This window comes from Pochonia chlamydosporia (genome assembly GCF_001653235.2).
Source record: "Pochonia chlamydosporia 170 chromosome Unknown PCv3seq00009, whole genome shotgun sequence".
In the NCBI taxonomy this organism is placed as follows: domain Eukaryota; kingdom Fungi; phylum Ascomycota; class Sordariomycetes; order Hypocreales; family Clavicipitaceae; genus Pochonia; species Pochonia chlamydosporia.
Genome location: NW_019154044.1, coordinates 525,020 through 544,917, shown reverse-complemented (window position 1 = coordinate 544,917; position 19,898 = coordinate 525,020). Strand labels below are relative to the sequence as shown.

Sequence of the window (19,898 nt, the reverse complement as noted above, 5' to 3'; positions counted from 1 at the left end):
GCAAAAGAGAATGGGAAAGCCCTTGTTTGGGCGGACGCCAAATGCCTGCCCAACCGCTTCTCAATTTAGTGAGACAGCACCAATGAGACCAAGGCGGTAGGCGCTGTGGCTTAATGTTGGATATGTACATCAGCCGCAGCTAAATAATGAGGCTGTAGACCCTCTGAGGATGATTTGTATTGCGACCACGTCTCTGGACAGACAGAACTCCTGCGAAAAGGAAAATCTGTTATACCCTATTTTCAAGAACGGCCACCGTCTCTTGCAAATAGTTCTCCTGCAATCTAAATTCATCACAAACTAAAGCCTTACTAAGAGGATTGATACCATGGACCACCCTGTTGCTCAGCCGGAGTTTTCCTCGTGCAGCGCGCCGCCACCTGAAAACGACAACGAGGCAAGGGATGGATACCCTACATTGGCTAAGCTTATGGGTTCGTATCCTGATACTGCAATATTTCGCCGCTTTACGGAACTCAACTTGCTCAACCTGTTACGCCTGCAAGCGGAAATTCAAGAGATGGAACATGAACTACAACAAATACGTGTGGAGGACGCTGAATCGCACGATCAGATTCGCAGGACCTATTCGAAAGATTTCCGCTCCATGCGTGACAATGAGGAAGATGGAGACTCTGAACAACTTGATCTGTTAATTAGAATTGGGGGCAAGCTTCAGGAGTATAGTAGGACATAATATTTCGACAATACCATTTTAGCAGTTACTGACTTGCAGTTGCTAGACTCGGCTTTGGCACTTGCGGTACAATTAAAAGGCTCAGATAATCCGAGTAGTCGGGAGTTATGCAATCTGCGAGATTGGCTAAATAGACCCAATGGCGGTAAGAGCTTTCTTATGGGTGAGGAAGCCAAAGTGTGGCAGGGGACCGACATGGGCGAGTTCATTACCCTTTTCCCTCGCCGCCTTGAGGATGACGCATTTACGTCTTTCTTGGGTGGCCGTCTTCTTGATATCTACCATAACATATGGGGCCACAGACAGACCAAGGTACCAAATTTCCCACTTCGCGAACTTGTTCCTCCACTAACCATATTCAAGTCGCATACCTCTCATGCCCTTGGGAGCGAAGCCCGACAGTATTCCGATGAGAGGATCTCACGAATCAGTAATATTATTGGGGCCATAATTTCCTCAACACTACCCACCTTGGCGATTCTTGTCCTTTACTTCGTCAATCGCATGATTATTAGGATTGGACTAGTTATAGTATTTACTGCTGTCTTTTCCACAGCAATTGCACTGTTCACAACCGCCAAAAAAGTAGAGATATTCTCCGCAACTGCCGCGTAAGTCACTACTTTAGTGCGCCTGTTAATATTAACTGATACCTGACTAAGCATATAGTTTTGCCGCAGTAGAGGTAGTGTTTATCGGGAGTACGACAAGTACGGGGTAGAATGATTGGAGTTTTAAGGTACAGGTACGCATGTAGTCATCGAGTCATTCCTAGATATATATGCGCAGTGCAGCGTAAGTCCTGTGGCAGCTTACAATGCTGTATCCTTTTTGGTCTAGTAGCATTAGGATACGTCAGCTGGTCTTCCTTGCATTTCACGTCTTTTCTTATGAGTAATAATGTTTTATAGCGTAGTGGCCTATACAGCGCGTGTATAGTGAATTAAATACCTGACCTGACTTGTCCTAGCTACTTCATGAGCTCATACGTCAACACCATATGTAGTTTCACCGTTTACATTAATTCCTTTGTCGACTTGACAGCTGCTATAAGCTTAAAACTATCTAGTTTTATTAATTAGTGTCTTTCTATCTCACTGTTATAACAAGCCGCTATTAAACTAACCCACCTGTTTTCTACCGATTGTAGCAACTAAACGTTCAGCTTGCTTGCTGCCATGTAAGAAAAAAGAGCAGCCTTTTGCATTCTTAATAGATCTCTAGCCACCAACATAGGTAAAACACTAACGTTAGATTAAGAATAATGCAAGGATAAACGCCACGCAATAAGGAGACAAAATTAAGAGAATTATTATTTTGTTAGCCTAAGACAGACACACCAAAAACCATAACCAAAACAGAGGCGTTTTCGTACCTACCAGAACATACGGGATCCCGCCAAGCTTTTCTTTCGGGCTTATGGGTTTCTAGTTTTAGATGTTATTGCCAAAAAACGGGGAGGTAAAGTTCTCAATATTCAGAGGACAATAAGCTAACTTTTCGGAGAAATCTTCTTTCGTCTTAATCGGTTGAAAATGGAAGACGTCGACGTTGGCAAGTCCGAAACGGAGGAAGGCGCTAACACCCAGTGCCGGCCTTATACCTGGAAATTCTTGGCCTTTGTGCAATCAAATACATATATACGATTACTCCCTACCACAACCAGGATAAGGTACCACCATACCCGCCAGGGTTTAATTAGATTTCGCTATACGGAGTACAGGGAAGGGTAACTCATCGCCGCACGCTTTCGATACAGCCTTGTGTGGGACTTTGCGACTGTGGGATATCATGTATGCTTTCATGGGTTAATTTCGGACAGTTGGCCGTGATGGGGAAATATTGTCCATTCTTGTTCTTGTTCCAGCTAAACTAACACACGGAAAGCTAAAGCAAGGTTGTCATGCAGTTGTTTAACCTTGTCCAGAATGGCTGGTAGGCGCACCGTGCTGCCAGCTCAGCAGTCCTGGAGTGGCTAGAGTAGTTCTTTTGCCTGAAGAGACTTAAAGTTAAGACTCAATTAATGTGGTCCAGTGGAAACATAGGGACAGTAGGGACACCCCAAACTCCGGCGACAATCCCTTGTCCCATTCATGTACATATTGTGACCAACATGCATGTGCTTCCTGTGACTACCCGCGCTGAGTATTATTAGGCTTTTTCTCGTTTATCTGCTGAGTTTTGTGATCTAACTACGTTAGATATGGAGGTAAATACCGTCTCGCTTCAGCTTGATTGCAGTCCAGGTGTAAAGGCGCACAGATGCCAGCGCGGCGCACGTCTAGAAATGCGAGGGCAAGTTTCAGTCTTGAATATAACGCCTCTGTTGCTCCTGCCTAGCTATTTATCTATTACTGTGAATTAAGTTCGTTACACCAGGACCCAGGACTTCACTTCTAACTTATCGTCCGTCTGTTTTCTGTCTGTTCCTTTACTTGCTTTAATATAGCAAATGCTTTAGACGCAGCATCTTGTTACCTCTACAAAGACCCTCTTATGATTTGAACACCTAATTATATAAGCAGAAGATTCTCGATTTTTAGCATAGAGGACCGAGGAAAGAGAGTTGGACCACTACAGTTTGCCGCCGTATCGGACGGTTATCGCATGGAAACTTGTCGTAGACAACGGGAGGAGCCAGCACAGGCTGGCACAACAAAACACTTTCTCTCGTACAATATAATAGCTGTAACGAGCATAATGCATGGTACTTGCAAACATTGCTTTAGTTGGTAATAAATACGCAATATTCGGTATTGTACAAAGTATATCTTGGTTTTTTTTTTTTTTTTTTTTTTTTTTTTTTTTTAAATTTTTAAATTTTTGCAGTTTCTCGGGCAAAAGATAGCAGTGGGCTTATAATTTCATTCTGCCCTGCTATCTAATACATACGACCACAGCCGCATGAAAATCCAGGTGACAGGCTTTCCACCTGCCGCCTGTGATTTTTCGGCGTGGTCCAAGACGCCCGCGCCAGGTACGTGCTCGTCAAGCCGAATCGCAACTTGTTCCTGGGCTTGTACATGGGCTAATTTGCTTCTTAGTCTTTCACATACGACCATGCCTACCAGAATATACGGGATCCCGTGAAGCTCTTTGTTTTAGCGCGGAAGTTATTGCAGCTAGCTATGGAGGCTGGGCCTTTGTTTGTGGATGACCACAAAAAACTTGGAAATTGGCCTAATACATTTCATACTGTCATAAACCATCCGCACAATTGCTGTCACAGGTTCAGTTCCAACTGCCATTTAACCCCGACAAGTATGGTAACGCCAGTGCAGGAATCCTCTGTCCAAGCTAATATTGATACAACTGTAAATTGTAGTTATTGCTATAGCGCACAGTTAACTTATATTAGGTTATAGATAGCAAGATAGATAGACGCTTTATTAAATAACTTTAAATAGCGTAAGGTGGTCGCTAGTATAGCTAAAGCAAATAAGATAAATTGCTAGCCATGCGATATCTAGAGAATGGTAACTATCAGTGGATTTATCGGCGTTGCTGAATTATAGTACTCCATCCACCTCATCCACAGCATGAGATGGCCCATTTGTTTCTTCCTGAGAAGTCGAATTGCTCCCTCCGTTGGGCAAAGATGTCCTCGTTGGGCGACTAATTGGGACTGAACCTAAAAGAATTGTTAGTCTGCCAAATCCTGGATTTCAAATGAACATGTGCGAGCGTCTAAGCACAGGGTCAATGTTTCTGCTTAGGCTTGCACCTGGGGACTTACTCTTGTTATCCTTGATCCATTGGTTGCACAGCTCTTTACCCCTTTTGAGATTTTCGAGATCGCAAGCCAACTTCTCCCGTTGTATCTTTGACTGACTAGATTCTCTGACTAATTCTATTTGGCCAGCGGTGCCCAGTTCCCGGATTACCTTATCCATTGTGAAAATGCCAGGGATCTGTACCATAAGCTCATTCTCGATTGCCAGCATAACGACATTCGTCACAAACGTTTGTACAGTCATCTGGAGGGTAAAGAGAAGTTATTAGCATCTTGATTCCACTGTGATTGCGTACATGGTTCTTACGTTATAATACACCATCATTCCGTCAAGTACACTGGTCGTACGACCCGCCTCCGGAACAGTGGTGATATGTTTGACAGCCTGAGGATTATTTGCTTGTGATGGGATTTGTATGCTGGTGTCTTGTTGTTCCATCTGCTTTAGCTCTAGCCTTTTACGACGTTTTTCTTGCCGTTTGCTTAATTTATACTGATAGAGTAATTCGACCGCCACGGGATATCGTGATGCATGTTGAAGCGGAAGAAGCTCCTGTATTTTCTTATAAAGCGCCTTGCGCCTTTTTGTAAAAAACGGCTTGATGAAGGTGTCAGTAATATTAGCGCGGGTTGACTCGTCATTTTCGGTAATGCTTTTCAAGATGTCTCCCACCACGGTCTGAGTCTCTTCCAAGACCATGTCCGCATGGCGATTAGCAAGAGCTCCCCATGGCTGAGACTGCTCAAAAAATATTGGCATTACGAGTTTCGCTGTTGCATCATCTGGGAGCTCGTTGGCTCTTATTAGGGTTGCCAGTCGGTCCACATACTTTTCAAACTCTTCCTGGGTAATTTGAATAGATGGCGACAACCCGTATCTCTGAACAATCCGGCTCTGGACATCTCCAGTCACAGGTTGGATCCATGCAGAGGCATCCTGAGGATCCCGCCATTGGACAATATGTTTAGATCCACATAATAACATGGCCATTACGAAATCTTTATTCATATCTCGAACTCGCGCTCGTAGGTTCCTTTTTTCCATGGACGCGGACGCCGCTTCCGTTAGATCCCCTTGCGCTGCAATGTCAAAGTCAAACGTCATGCTAGTTGCACCGGTGACCTGGCGTGTGATTTGAGCAAACTTTTCCGTCAGGCGAAGTAGGTACCGCTGGCATCCATTAATTTCATCCCGCGCTTCTGGGAGTTCGGTAACCTTGTGATCATATTGTTCCACGAGTTCGTCAATTCGTTTGGCAACCAGTGGAAGCTTCTCGGCGATGTGCATAAGGAGCACATCACATAGCTTTTTGCGAAGTGTCGCAATTCCTCTATCATTCTGCGGAATGTTCCTCCATAGCTTTTGCGCAAAGTAGACTTCTTCTTGTGCATCCCGTTCTTCAAAGTCCATAGCTTCTCCTTCGCCAATATTACGAAGAACATGCCACCCGTACCTCATAAAGGTCGAGCCACGATTTTTGAGGAGATCGAGAATTTCGGCCTCAGAGTCACCACCACGAGGCATGAGGTCCGGCTTCGTTATAATTCCAAGTGCTCGTTCAGAAAAGTCCGACTGCTTTATTAGCTCGAGGATTCGCTGGTTTGCCGTGGTGTAAGACGCAGCGATTACTGCGAGGATAATGCTATTCTTGTTTTCCATGTATTCCTTCGCCAGCTCTTTTACGACCTCAGCAAATTCGATTGGTTGGTTATCGCGACCAAAGGTATAAAACCCGGGAAGATCGACAAGAGTTAGCTGCGGAACGCTTGGGCCAGAAATTTTGATGCTCAAGGTATGTCGCGAGTAGAAATTCTGGCCTTCTGCGATGTGCATATGCTTGGAAGCAGCCTCAATTATTTCTGGCAATTTGTCGAACTCAGTTTGGGTTATTTTAAATGCGCCAAGATGTTCTTTGATATCCTCAGTTTCATCCTCGTGGGCTCGTATGGTTGCTTCCAGCTTTGGCTCATCGGCAACTCGTAGAGAGAGCTCTGTAGCAAAACGTGTGCAAATGTTGCCCCTAGCAGGAAATTGGACTTGCGAGATGGCGGAAAGCACCGAGCTCTTTCCTGATGATTGATCACCAACAACAACAATCTGTGGTATTTCAACATATTTCCCAAGATTATTACCTCTCAAGGTGTCAACAGTGTCAAGGAGCTGCGTATGTTTTGCTGTCAGCTTTTGAAGTTCAGGAGTGTCGAGCCCAGCGGCATAGGATGTAACTTTTGTCGCAGTCATATTGGCTGGAGGGGTTGAAATGTCAAGGCCCGTGAGATTTTTTGCGAGGCCATCGCGCAACATGCTTTTATATGTATACAGCGCGAAATCTCTAAACTGCCGTCACCGTAGGAGAGATGAACTATATTTAGCTCCGTACGCAACAATTCCTGCAACAAATTTGTTGGTTGGCCGTCTAATGCAGTCTGGTGGGAAACCCCTGACCACAATCATTTGTACCATGCCTTGGTTCCGCTGTCAAAACCCTCTCTGTTAGCCCTAGGCCTGGTTACAAAACAACGTTGGTTCTCCCATCACACAAGCAGGAATTATCCTAAATGTCCTCCACGCCGGGGTAATGAAGGGAAGGCTGAAAATCAAGTCAATCTTCTCCCAATCTGCCTGAAACCGAAGCGACTATGGCTGCTCTCTGAGTTCCTGATGACCATTTTCTACGCCTCATCTTCCTAATTTGGACCAACATGCATAGAATATCTGCCGCTGTGGTGTCAGGTTGTATGAATTATGATGAAGGCAGTCAACTATTGGCACCTGGGCCAGTTTCAACTAGTACTTCGACTCCTCATTCGACTTCTTCTGGTCCGGGATTCTACCCGCTTTTGCCATTTATAGACCTCACCGTCACACCAACAGCAACAAAAGTGCCGTCTCTTGACTTAATGAGGCAGAATCCACTACCGCCTCCATTTAGCGCCGGCGAACTTCAAGGCTTTACATGCACATGGTGCTGCAAAGTGCCAAGTCAAGGGCTGATTTGCTCTGGTTTTGTCCCATGTCCACACATGCAGGTCAAGTTCATTGCAACGTCCGCATTTAGCAGATGACTTTGTCCCTTGACTCTCCAGGCAGCAATCGGGACGTCCGATGTTCTAGGCCTGACCATGTCCAGCGGCCAGTTTTGGAGTCGTCGACCAGCCTTGCCCCTTACACCCCGGTTCACGGAATGTCATCATCATCAGACATTTGGAGCAGAAGCTAACCACCATGCGCGGCACGGCCGGCGGACAATGATGCCGGCGGTTAGAGAACGGACCTGAGGTGACCAGGGTGACAAAAGCTCAGATGTCGCGCCTTGATGGCACCAGACGGATTAATCACTCGCAGCCACGGACGCATCCAAGTGGAGCGGTACTACCTAGTGACAACTTTGAACGTCTCTTGACCACGGCTGCTCCCGCGCTGAAGAACCACTTGATAAGCATTAACGTACAGATCCGCTGCCCACCCCTACCAAGACTCCTCTGTGGAGGATTCAAATTGCAGGGGAGTTCTCACGGAGCTGAAAGTAGAAGTGGACTAGGCTTGACGCCTCATTGTTTTCCGCGTATCAGAATGTTTAACCCGATCGCTTCCACATATACACGCTACATAGACCTATGACTGCTATAATCGATATAACATCAACTCGACTTTGCTGTACCGAACATAAGATTGTTTTAGACAAATTCTGTCGTTTAAAGTTATTCATTAAAATAATTGCAAGATTTCATATTAGGCCAGTTCAACGTAGCATTCCTGAGCGCTGGGAACTTTGCGGACGCCGAAACCCCTGCCGCTGCGATGTTCCAACCGCACACAGCGTGTGACCAACATGCATAAGCTCCCTGTAACTGCGCCCTCCCCAGCCTCTTCCGGCTTTTTCATTTATCCATTTGATTTGAAATCTATTGCTGTAGTACCTGCGTTTTAGAAATGAACGTTAATGTCTAAGTTCTTGGTGTAACCGGCGTAAGAGTAACTTCAAGTCAGACCAGCCTCCAAGTTATCATCCCTCTGTATTGTATTCCTTTACTTGTTTCAATACGACCAACTCTTTTGACGCTGATAATAACGACTTTAATAGCCTCTCCCAGGTTTTTGACTGTTCAAATCTACAAGCACAAGCTTCTCGATTCTGGACATGCCCATTCCCAGGTTGCACTGCCCTGGTGGCTCGGGACATACTACCAAATCTAGACGTGTTGATTACTACGATTGACAGTTTTCAAAAACATCTTGGCACCATTGCAAGTACAGAAAATTCTACGACCAAGTTCTCAGGGCTTTCAAGCCAGATTGCCAAAATCACATGGCCTACTCACCAAACGCACATCGACCGACTGCTCTTTCCCGGCGGCCTGGCTGGCCTATTAGTTCCCTGAAGGACGGGGCCAAACAAGTTTAACTTGCTACCAAGCAGGAGAATAAACAATTAGACTCTAGCACTTGTAACGGTACAAGGCACAAGCAAGGTTAAGTGCGACATAGATTAAGTAATTTCATAAGGAGAGTAAGAGCTTTCTTTAGAAGCTCTAACTTAACCTATCTAGATCTAAAAGTAGAGCTATTCCCTTATATATAGTCTTGTCTTACTCCCTTACTCTAATTGTCTTTATTCTATCACGTCTTATTTCCTCTATACTCTATCTTGCCTAGCGCTAAGCACTTTAAATTTTTTATCTTATAGGTCTAGGTTTATTTTTATAGTGTTTCTTAAACTCTTTAATTACTATATAGGCATTACTAACATTATATAAGGGTTTCTATATTGCTTCCTTATAACTAAAACCTCTTTATAGTATATAGTATTAGAAGCTCTTACTCTTTATGCGTTTTAAGTCTAGTATCTTTTTAATTGCCTAGAGCCTCTCCCCTTTCTTATCTAACACTATAGATAGAGGGAGAGAGTTATACTAGCCAGAGAGCAGGTTATTTAGTAATAGTTATAGGAGGTTAGTTGTCCGGAGCTATCCTAAAGAGAGGCCAACTGCGGATAGCAGACACTACACTGCTACCGCGCTTCTGGTATAAAAGGAAGAGAGAAGAGCTCTTTAGATTTAAGGGGGTTAGAGATTAAGACCGTCACCATTCGGACTGCTAGATATCTGCTATCTCGCTATGAATACAGGATTACTCCCTTTGTCCTTCACTCTGCTTATTTGACGACCTTCCCTGACACAGGGTGTGCGTTACGGTGTAGTAACTCGTAACCGTCACAGATTTTAAGGTCATTAAGGCACTATGGTAGACTCTAGTACGGTGCCAGCACAGTATAGTCTTAGTGCTAGCATGGTAGTTGCTATAGCGTATAGTTAACTTATATTAGGTTATAGATAGCAAGATAATACGACGCTTTATTAAACAACTTTAAATAGCGCAAGAAGGTAGCAGGTACAGCAAAAGCAAATAAGACAAATTGCTAGCCCTATAATATCTGGAAAATGGTGACTATTAGTGGATTTATCGGCGTTGCTGATTTATAGTTTCCCACCCACCTTATCCACAGCGCGAGACTGCTAGTATGCCCAACAAGGACAACAAGAATGAGAATGGCAAGGACCTAATCTAAATGAGAAAGTGGGAAACCGCTTTAACTAAAGATCTAGGACAAGGCTCTTGCCCACCGCTCTCACCCACTAGGAAAGGCGAGGTTAAGGTTTAGCCTGAGGAGCGACCTAACTTGCCCTCGGAAGTCAGATGTACTCCCGCTACAGAAGTCTCCTCCGTCTACCAAGGCACAACGGATAATAGGACGTAATGTCCAGAAGGTAAATGACTTCGTAAGGGACATTAGCCGAAGAATGCAAAAAGACCAAATACAGAGATCAGAAGCTCTCAGGATGGAAGATGACGAACCTACAAAGAGCTTACAACGGCGTATGACCAACTGATAACATAATCGAGGTAATATTTCTGCCTTACGACATGCATCAGTCCAAGCGAGTATTTGACAACTAGCTAGGCGATTATAGACGAGTATCTAAAGCTAATGAGGAAAAGAACAGGAGAACAGGAAGTAAGAGCTCGCAGATTAACGAACAGAATGCATAGTAATAAACAAATAGCTAGGTAGAAGCAACAAGGGCGTTGTATTGAAAGGTTAAAGCTTGCCCTCGCATATCTTTCAACACTCGATACACCTGTGCGTTTCCATTGCTCAGCCATCATGATTAGCTCTGACGCTTAATCCGTGGCAGGTTTTCTCCAAAACTATGAGGTGGAAGACGGACTAGAATCGTTTTCCCCCCCTTCCAAGGTATTCTGGATGTCCGCCATGCCCATATCACGCCAGTTTCATTGTCAATACTGTGCCACTTCCGGCGTATTGTGCCGTTGTCTGCCGTCCCGCGCGGTGGGGTATTCGGGATACTTTGGGATGAAGATGACGGGAATCTTCTCATTTCGCCAATAGGTATGGGAATATGACCAGAATTCTTGACTAGCTTGCTGGAACTGGAGTTCTCTTTATGCGATTTTCTAGACGGATTTGATATCGGACTGACACTTCTTGGAGAGTAGCTTGATCTTGAACTTGGTGGTTCCGGGCTTGACTCTGGGCTCGATCCCTGGCTTGATCTGGCAATCTGAGTGATGATAGCAAATGGCTTTCTCTTAACGACTTCTAGATCAACTTGTGTTGATGAAGATGTATATCTGGGACCTGCCTTTGCGGTATCCTCAAGCACTAGTGTTGCAGATGTAGATAATTCTTCAGGCATCTCCGTCTGTGTTGAGGCAGAGCGATAAGTGCTGGCAATATTCAGCTGGCTTAGCGATGTAAGCGTCTCTAATGCCCTTTGACCGTCCAATATTCTCTCAATTTCCTTGAGTAGATTGTCGCGGTCCCGTTTCAAAATTTCCTGTATATCCTGTTCATGATGTCCGACGGTCTGCCTTTTGCGAAAGAGATCCCGAATTCGACTTGGCAATGATGCATCGCCGCGTTTTGTATGCAGTGGAGGCATCTTAAAGGCCGACTATTATCAGCTCTAAAGCGCGTTTTGCTCCAGAACTTTAACGTTAGGAGAACAGAATTGGTTGTTATTTCGGACATTCACCCAGCCGATTTATCATATCTGGCCCCTCGAAATTCTTCTCTCGGCCGTTGGACGACCTGCATAATCAGTATCCAGCCACTCATTTTGCGTCATTGTAATTAGCCAAGGCAAGTGGCCCTGAAGCGTTGGGCTCGTCTCAGGGCAGTCTGGGCCTCCGTCCCTCCACCCACGGCCGGGCCGCGAGGGTTGCCTGGTTGTCCATCGCCAAGTACAAGGTCAATGACAAGGCTGTCAAGCTGCATGGTACCCCGGGGAGTGCCTGGTAGCTAGCAAAGTTGACAAGGCAAACTGTTGGGTGGATGGCTAAAAGGCTGGTTGAATTGGTTGGCCGTCGGCAAACTCAGTAACCCGTCCCGTGTCCCAGCCGCCTTGCATATTTATATGCGAACTAAAGATTACGAGCTTGGAGCTGACTTGCTCGCTCTGTACGTGCTGCTTCACATGGTCAGTCAACCATACACAAGTGCCTTGGCGTCTACACATCGAGTTAACAACCAAGGCACCGTCTTCATCAGCAGGTATATCGCTGCGATTTTAATCTCAAAATCAGGAATGGGTATGCTTTGTCAAGTCAAATTCTGTCTTAAGGCTAAACGGTGGGAAATTAGGCGAACTAGCTAGAAGGAAAGGCGTTAAATACCACGCTTGTATGACAGACAGAAGCTCAGATATCTGCCAGCGGCTCGACCATGGAGGTTATCTATATTTTCTATTTCACCTACATATATATCAGAATTACAGTAACAACATTTACATACGACCATAGCCGCATGACAAATCTGGATTCCGTCAGGCTCTTCTCTGGGGTTGCTATTCGTCTATGAGTAGAGGAGTGTGCCTCTAGAAACAGAGGTTGTGGTGTTTATTTTTGGAGGACAAGGAACCGAGAGCTGGCGTGGCGTCTAGTGAGTTTACCGTTAGCCGGGTGTTTGCATAGGTAACTTGGGAAGCGGAAACCAGCACACCGACGCGAACGAGGCGTACAAAGTTTGCAAACATGGGGTTGTGAGGCGGAGGCTACATTAGGTAACAATATGGGGGGCAAATATGAGTACAAAAGAAGAGTACAAGTCTGCTGTGGAATCTTTCGAGATTAAAGGTCCTGTCTATTTGTGAGACGAATAATAAGTGCACATAAGCATTTGGTTAGACCGAGAGGGAGAATTGAATAATTGGTGATTGCCCTATCTGTAAGGAGCGTGATGGAATCACCACTATCTAGGTGTAGGTGCAGAAGCAATTCGCTTACGTATCGCTAGCGTCTCGCATATCTAGATAGGAGAAAGCAAGCCTCATTTCTTCAATATAATGCTCGTATTGCTCCCAGCTAGATGTTATTTATGATATCGTGCATTTATGTACGTTAAATCTGACCAGTTTCCAGATTCTGCTGTATTATTTGATGGGAAACCATTTTAAACAAAGCCTGAAGGTTTGAAAAGTCTCTGTCTTGAACAACATGTATATACATGTCATGGTTGGCTCGATTGGCCTCCAGGAAGCGCTTTTCAATGTACTTCTTTGCGCTCTTAAAATCGTCGCCACCGGTATTGTCCCTATAGTCCGTAAAATATATCTCAAGGGGTGAGGTTTTCAGGTTTTGTTTCAAAATGTCCGTTTTGTTCAAGAACAAAGTCACAGACGATCTCATTAACCAACGGGAGTTAACAATTGAGTCAAACAGCCGCAAAGATGTCTCTAGCTCATCGTATGTGTCCAGATCCACAACAAAGAGAATAAGAGGAATTGTGTCAAATTGGTGTAGCCATTTTTCCATTTGACTGATTTGGTTACCAATATCAATTAACTTTACCCGAAGACTACGATGTTGAAGCCAAGTTTCGGATATACCCCTGTTTGTACTTGCTCTGACAAGTGACACATCCATTTCGTTTGGGAGATAACCAGCGGACGAAATTCGGTGGATCGCACTGAAAAGGCTACGGCTGGTAAGAAGAATCCAAATCAGAGAAAGGATGTTGAGACGTACTATTCTGTGGTGTCTCCAAGAGTGTCCCCAAGGTCCAGATCAGTCTGTCGCGTCTTGAGGTTTTCTATACATCCATCGGACCAAACAGCGCACAGTGCATCACAAAAGTCTTGGCTCAGCGGCAGCGCAATATTGAGATCCAGCCTGTACTCAGCTATGAGTTCAATGTACTTCTGATTTGTCACACTGACAGGAGCGATATCCAATAGTTCCAGAGCACGAACTATGCTCTTCGCTCTATTGACGATAGTGCTAAACACGTCAGAACGGTAGTTTTCCAGCTCGTCATTCGAGAAGTCGCCCCCGTCGACGATTTTCAATCGATTCACAACCTCAGACCTGGACCTAGATCCCATTACCAGAACGTTGTAATCACCCCTTCGGAGTCTCCTCTCTTGTGCAATTGTACTGTCAATGGCACGAGATCGCTCTTTTGCCTCTTGAGAGAGGAGACCCCTTTGTTGTTGAAAGCCAACATGCATGACAGGTATGCTGAGCTGTTGAGATGAGACCGTCGACTTGTGTATACTAACGGTTTCTGGCGCGGACTTCTGTCGGGATCTTTCAGCAGCCTCCAGTTCGTCGGCGGGTTTGGTCAGAGCCATCATCCTAGACTCAATGGGGTCGTCAAGAGACTGTTGTCGAGCCTGCCTGTACCATAAAAGCCCTGGGCTTTCGGTAGTCGACTGGGCTAGGTGATCTTTAAGCATTCTGTTGACAAGCTGAATAGTCTCTTGCGAATTTCGAGACATCTTTGTCGAAATCCCACTCTGAGCGGAGAGGTTGCAAGCCAACTCTTCGAGATACTCCATTTGAAGTTGGTCTGGAACTCTGTTGAATAGAGGAAGGACGACTGTTAAGGGCTTATTTGGTTCAAATGCCATTGCATCTTGATGAACCCTCCGATGGCTTTTCGCAAGACGCAATGCGCTGATCATGCGAATGGTATCAGAGGCATGAGGGTTTTCCAACAGACCTTGAAGCAAAGGCAGTGCCTCATGATACTTGCCTCTCCCTATGAATGAGTCAGCCAAGGCGAGCAGTAGGTAGAACTGGTCTGGACGGTCCAAGAATTCCCCAGAGGGCGTCGAAGCCTCCAGAGTTGCCCTGACCCATGTCTCTGCCAGACTCTCTTTCCGAAGCATATTGTAGCAATTCGCCATCTCAGCGACGACGATACCATATTGCATCGAAGTAATACCGTAGTCTAATTGGACATCTTTTGCGGCTTTCTCCAGTACCTTTGTCGCGTCATTATAACGCCGCGATCTCGCAAGCAGGAGTCCACTCAAAGCACCCACGTCAGCAGCGTTTATCGCAGTCAATCTGGGAGGAACCGATGGCGGACTTTTACCCAAGCTAAGGGAAACGAGGTATTCCATCGTAGAAATGGATTCCTGAGACAGCGGTCGCCACCGTGAGGCTGCATTCCCGAGAGCATCCATAAGAACCGTTGAACTACGGCCGGCGAGTGGTGACCCGGCGGAGGTCATAAGGTTTAGCACCCCTCCCACGGTCGCGTTATTTCTTTCATCCAATGGATCTATGCCTTGTGACAAAAAATCAAAAGATGATACGGCCGGGCACGGTTGTGCAGTAATTTCCAGGACCTCAATTAGTGTTTTGCAGTAGACCTTGCAATCATCGGGTATATCCGACCCAGCGAGAGTTACCAGTCGCTTTGGGAGGTAGGCAGGAATAGAAGGATGGCGATATCCAAGAAAACTAAAAGACTGGTAAAGAAATTCGAAAATAGAGAACAAAAATGGAATCTTCCTGGAAAAATTAGGTCAGAGAAGGGCGGTACTTTAATCTAACTGATGAGCAACTTACTTCCCTTGAAGTTCTGGCAGGACAGAGTTTTTCAGCTGGAGGTCGGACAAGGTTGAGAGCAGTGGCAGAACTGATTCTATCGCAAAGCTTACTAGTCGAGACACCAGTTCTTCTCCAATGATCTCCATGTTATGAGAAGGGAACGCATGGATGAGGACCGAAACCCAATCTCTGATCATGGCCTCGTCATCTTCCACTTTGAGCCTCTCTATTAGAGGAACGCCAGAATTGAAAGCGACAACTCGCTCGAGATGCCAAATTCCCCTATCCTGCGTACGACGAATTAAATTTCCGAGTAAACTAGTAGAATGGCCATGGAAAAATGCTGTATTGGTATTATAGACGCTCAGGAGCCACGTGGGCACGGCGTCTTCCTCGGGGCTCTTTAGGATGACCTCCCCAGTCGGGCACCAAGCGAATTTGGGTTGGCATGCTCGCACAAAGAGGTCGACGGGAAACTTGCTGCAAGGAAAGTAAAGCAGCAAACGGTATAATCGCAGGATGTCTGCGTTCCTCTGTTCGGTGGCCATTAGTATTAGATGTTTACCAGGCTTGAGCGAGGTTGACGCTTCACAAAAAGCAATAATTGTCAAGGCTGGACATGTTGTCTCCTCAGTGACAGACGTGGGCTCGTTGAGACATGAGAGAAGGCCATCAACGACCAATAAGAAGAAACCTTGGCCCGTCCAGTCCGTAAACACTCAATGCATAAGCGCCCAGAGGTTGTAAAATCTGCCTGACAAGGGTCGTTCGTTCATATCCTGCGTTTCTCATTGGTGCCTTGAAGGATCAGCAAGACAGCCTCATGGTTGTCCTCAGCCCATTTTTGCACCGAGCCCGTTGTCTGTTGCCTGTTGTTCATTGTCCGTTTCTCTTACTAATTGTCGTGGTGATTGGACGGGTATAAAAACCTGCCGGTTCCAAGGTTCCTGTTCTTTGCGGTGGCGCTCGGGTACTCAAGTCGACTGTTTGCTCCGGATTCACGGGACTGTCAGGCGCCTCCTTCAATGTTCTCGACTTGACGTCTAGTTGAAGCCATGCCCGTCGAAAGTAAAAGAGCAATCAAGGTTACCAACATTCCTAGCGGAACAACAGAAAAGGTTTACCTCCAATTTGTGCAACTGTTCCACCCACTGCCAACGAAAGCCACATCTACACCAGTCTCATATAGCAGCCCCTCCACACTGGCCTCCAACGAAGGCGATCCTGCTTCGCAACTCGAGGACAACGACAACAGTCCGCTGCTCATCCAAGGGAAGAAAAATTGGACACTTTGCCGACAGTATGCGCATCTTGCTGGCACAGTGTCATTCCCATCATATGAGGAGAAGAATAGAGCTCTCAAGCGTTTTGGGAAGAAAGAGACTTCCGCCTGGGAGGACTGGAATATTGAGCACGGCTTTAGGGGAGTAACTATTCTCATCGACCACCCCCAGGCAAAAACAGAGTCTGTTGCATCCATATGAAAACAATTTGAGGAAGGCTATGACCACTTACCACTACTCTAGTATCTGCTTTGTTCACGGACTTGGGGGTAATGCCTTCGACACCTGGGCGACCAAAGGGAAGGACAGGATGTGGCCAAGAGATTTCTTGCCATTATCTCCACTCTTTCGGGAAAGCCGAATCATGACCTTTGGTTATGATTCTGATTTGACCGACTCGAAAACACTTATGAAAATGGAAGGGTGTGCACATTCTTTGCTGAGAGACGTTAGCGGAGTGAGAGATTCGGAAGAGGTGCAATAAGTAGAGCCCATGAACGTAGACGATCGCTAATTAAGACTGCTAGGCAAGAAAACGTCCATTGCTATTTATATGTCATTCACTCGGAGGCATAGTCGCAAGAAAGGTATACCTCGTCGCCATGCACCTTACCGTATCACGGTTCGAGGCTAACAGGACTCTGCAGGCGATGGTTCTGCTCCCCTTGGTGGATGACTGCCCTAATATTGCTCTTGAAAATTGTGGACTGTTGTTCCTTGCCACTCCGCACTTTGGGTCTACAGCAGCGGACTGGTCGACGACAATGCTAGCAGCGGCGGAAGTTATGGGTGCTCGAAGAGTGTGGGTTGATGCCCTATCATCTTTTAATAATGATGCCGTATGGGCCCGGTTGGAGTTTTCTCGCCTGAACCCTAGTCCACCATTTTGGTGCTTTGCTGAGGGTGAGATGACGACATACGTTAAACATGTTATTCGCACAAAGAAGCTGGTGGGTTACATGTTTGGGTCTGATGTAATGTAAGATTAAGCTAATCCTAACTGAACAGATTGTATCACAACTTTCGGCGTCCCTGACCGAGCATCCGGCTCCAATGTTAGCAGGGACTAACCATAAAACCATCGCAAAGTTCGAGACCGCAGCAGGTGACCCGTTTGAATCGGTCTGTAAGGGATTAGGCGAAGTGTTGAAACAAATCACTGCCCGGACCTTAGTAGCACCATCATGCAGCCATCGTGTACGAGAACGTACTTCTATAAACTTATAGAGTGTAAGGAAAGGACCTGATTATCGTTCTTAGATGTTCGGCCACCCACGTTTCCGTGCACATGCATACCCAAGAGAAGAAGGCAAGTTTTGGTATGTAGGAAGTGGCTTTTCTGCGGCCCGATATCAACATCACCAACCTAGCGAATTATTCGGGCGTGAAGATGTGCTACAGAAGCTCAAATCAGCCATTACTACCTCGGCCGATTACCCTAGGTTGACTGTCGTCAAAGGAGTTGCTGGCATTGGGTAAGTGGCTTACCATCTCTTACAGAAACCCATCTAATACGACACGGTGACTAGGAAAACTGAGCTTTTACTACAAGTAATGAGGCTGGAGAGAAAAAGCAGGGACGTGTTTTACTTAAAATCGGATGGTGTAAAAACACTTCAGGATGCCATTGTGGACATCTCGATGCAGATTGGCCCTGAAATAGGCGAGGATACAGAGTTGCACCGGGACCGCTGGATGCGGAGTCTGCCCTCTGAGCGTGCCGACGCCTTTCTTACATGGATAGGAGACATCAGCAACAAGAACGCGTTGGTCATCATCGACGATGTCGAGAATTTTGGAGGGTCAGCAACTCACACAGTTCAAGAATGGCCTGCCTGGCATATTGTGGCTTCGACCCGCGACTCAAACCTAGGAGAATGGGTCGAAGGCATCCTCAAGCTCCCACTGGAGAGACTGGCCGACGACGACACCGTTTCAATACTCCAAAGCAAGCGTAACCTATTACCAACTGAATACCGCGACCTATTTCGTCATGAGGATTTAACATCACTCGCTCCTCTGGTGCACGGTCACCCAATGGCGGCGAGTGCTGTCGTTCCCTATATTATGGACCGCTTTGCAAATTTCGAAAATCCGTGCAAGGTATTCTCGGATATGTTCACCTTCAATGATCTCGTGCGCAGGAAGACATTTCTCGAATTCAAAGCTGATGGATCTTCGCTATGGGAGGCTTTTGAATCCTCCATAAAACCACTTCATGACGTTGACAACGGCAGGGAGGCCTTGAAACTATTCCATTTGTTGCCTTATTTGCAGACGTATGGTGACTGCATCGATGCTTTTTTCAAGCTTCCAAGAAAGTCCCTGAAGAAGTCGGTACAAGATCTGCCTGAGGTTCTGTTTCTCGGAGCTGGCTATGAGTTCTTTGCCGAATGGTTATCGAAGCTACGAAGTGTATCGGCTTGCCTACGGGTCAACCCTCGCTCTAGAAGCATTCAAATTCATCCTCTGATTCTAGATTACGCCTTGTTACATATCGATGAAAACCAAAGAACCAGAATCGCAAAGCAAGTCTTCCAGCTGCTCTACCGGTTAGCGTCCGAAGGGGCAGATATAGAAGCAGTAGCTAGGCCGCATGTGCTCCACTGCATCAACATTTGTCAAGGCCTTGGTCTGTTAATTGATGATTTGGAATTACGAACTGATGTTCTGCAGTGGGTCAAGAGATTAGCAAGCCAAGACGCTGATGAGAATCCGTTTTCAGATTTGGCGGAGATCCCTGCTGCTGCTGAAGTCCAGGACACTGCACGGGAATTCATGACCCTGCTAGCGGGGGCTAAAAAGGAGTTGGAGCGGAACTTCCGAGCAATTAACCGCGATGCTACTGTTAATATGATTGTAAGGTGTATCATTTGCTACAAGAGCTTAGAGGGGGCTTTCAGAGCGGACAAAAATGTTTTCCAATCACTAGACTCGGGTTTCACAGCATCCATTCAAGAGTTTCGTGGCATTATAACGTCAGCTAGCGCGATTTCCAGCCTCCCAGAAAAGCTTGACGATTTTTGCGGGCAACTTGGGGTTACCGGACTGTCACCGAGATAGAGGGCACATTACCTTGTTATGTTTCAGTTAACGTAGGTGCATAGTTAGTAGGTTACCTAATACTATATTAACTTAGGTATTCTACAAAAAATACACTATAATGGAGGAGATTATTTTGTCTTTACTACTATTCTCTTTATTAGATATATATTATACTAGTTTTATTATCAACTTTACTTGCCACTTGAGCTTGCTAGCTACGCCTATTATAGAATCCTGTTAAAATTTGTAGACCAAAATTGCAAGCAAAGGTAACTA

At 45.9% G+C, this 19,898-nt stretch overlaps 6 protein-coding genes across 6 annotated transcripts; 3 read left to right on the top strand and 3 right to left on the bottom strand.

Moving 5' to 3' along the window:
* Nucleotides 1–328: 328 nt before the first annotated feature.
* Nucleotides 329–1,386, top strand: VFPPC_10699 (hypothetical protein; the record flags this gene model as incomplete). The annotated part of the gene is made up of 4 exons (XM_022428726.1): nt 329–686; nt 744–1,009; nt 1,061–1,308; nt 1,383–1,386. 4 exons carry the CDS (start codon nt 329–331, stop codon nt 1,384–1,386), a joined length of 876 nt encoding a protein of 291 aa, XP_022284073.1.
* A 2,954-nt stretch (nt 1,387–4,340) lies between these two features.
* VFPPC_10698 (dynamin family protein) lies at nt 4,341–6,672 on the bottom strand (the record flags this gene model as incomplete). The annotated part of the gene is made up of 3 exons (XM_018289019.1): nt 4,341–4,384; nt 4,434–4,674; nt 4,738–6,672. The coding sequence occupies 3 exons, from the start codon at nt 6,670–6,672 to the stop codon at nt 4,341–4,343; spliced, it is 2,220 nt and encodes a 739-aa protein (XP_018138184.1).
* Nucleotides 6,673–8,263: 1,591 nt separating this feature from the next.
* On the top strand, nt 8,264–8,813 carry VFPPC_18232 (hypothetical protein; the record flags this gene model as incomplete). The annotated part of the gene is made up of 2 exons (XM_022429875.1): nt 8,264–8,306; nt 8,422–8,813. 2 exons carry the CDS (start codon nt 8,264–8,266, stop codon nt 8,811–8,813), a joined length of 435 nt encoding a protein of 144 aa, XP_022285108.1.
* Nucleotides 8,814–10,601: 1,788 nt separating this feature from the next.
* On the bottom strand, nt 10,602–11,396 carry VFPPC_10697 (hypothetical protein; the record flags this gene model as incomplete). Its single annotated transcript, XM_018289018.1, has 1 exon — nt 10,602–11,396. One exon carries the CDS (start codon nt 11,394–11,396, stop codon nt 10,602–10,604), a length of 795 nt encoding a protein of 264 aa, XP_018138183.1.
* A 1,456-nt stretch (nt 11,397–12,852) lies between these two features.
* Nucleotides 12,853–15,842, bottom strand: VFPPC_10696 (guanine nucleotide-binding protein alpha-3 subunit; the record flags this gene model as incomplete). The annotated part of the gene is made up of 3 exons (XM_018289017.1): nt 12,853–13,429; nt 13,480–15,255; nt 15,313–15,842. The coding sequence occupies 3 exons, from the start codon at nt 15,840–15,842 to the stop codon at nt 12,853–12,855; spliced, it is 2,883 nt and encodes a 960-aa protein (XP_018138182.1).
* A 507-nt stretch (nt 15,843–16,349) lies between these two features.
* VFPPC_10695 (AAA ATPase domain-containing protein) lies at nt 16,350–19,640 on the top strand (the record flags this gene model as incomplete). Its single annotated transcript, XM_022428725.1, has 7 exons — nt 16,350–16,759; nt 16,821–17,034; nt 17,105–17,164; nt 17,225–17,527; nt 17,586–17,774; nt 17,838–18,052; nt 18,107–19,640. The coding sequence occupies 7 exons, from the start codon at nt 16,350–16,352 to the stop codon at nt 19,638–19,640; spliced, it is 2,925 nt and encodes a 974-aa protein (XP_022284072.1).
* Nucleotides 19,641–19,898: the final 258 nt, after the last annotated feature.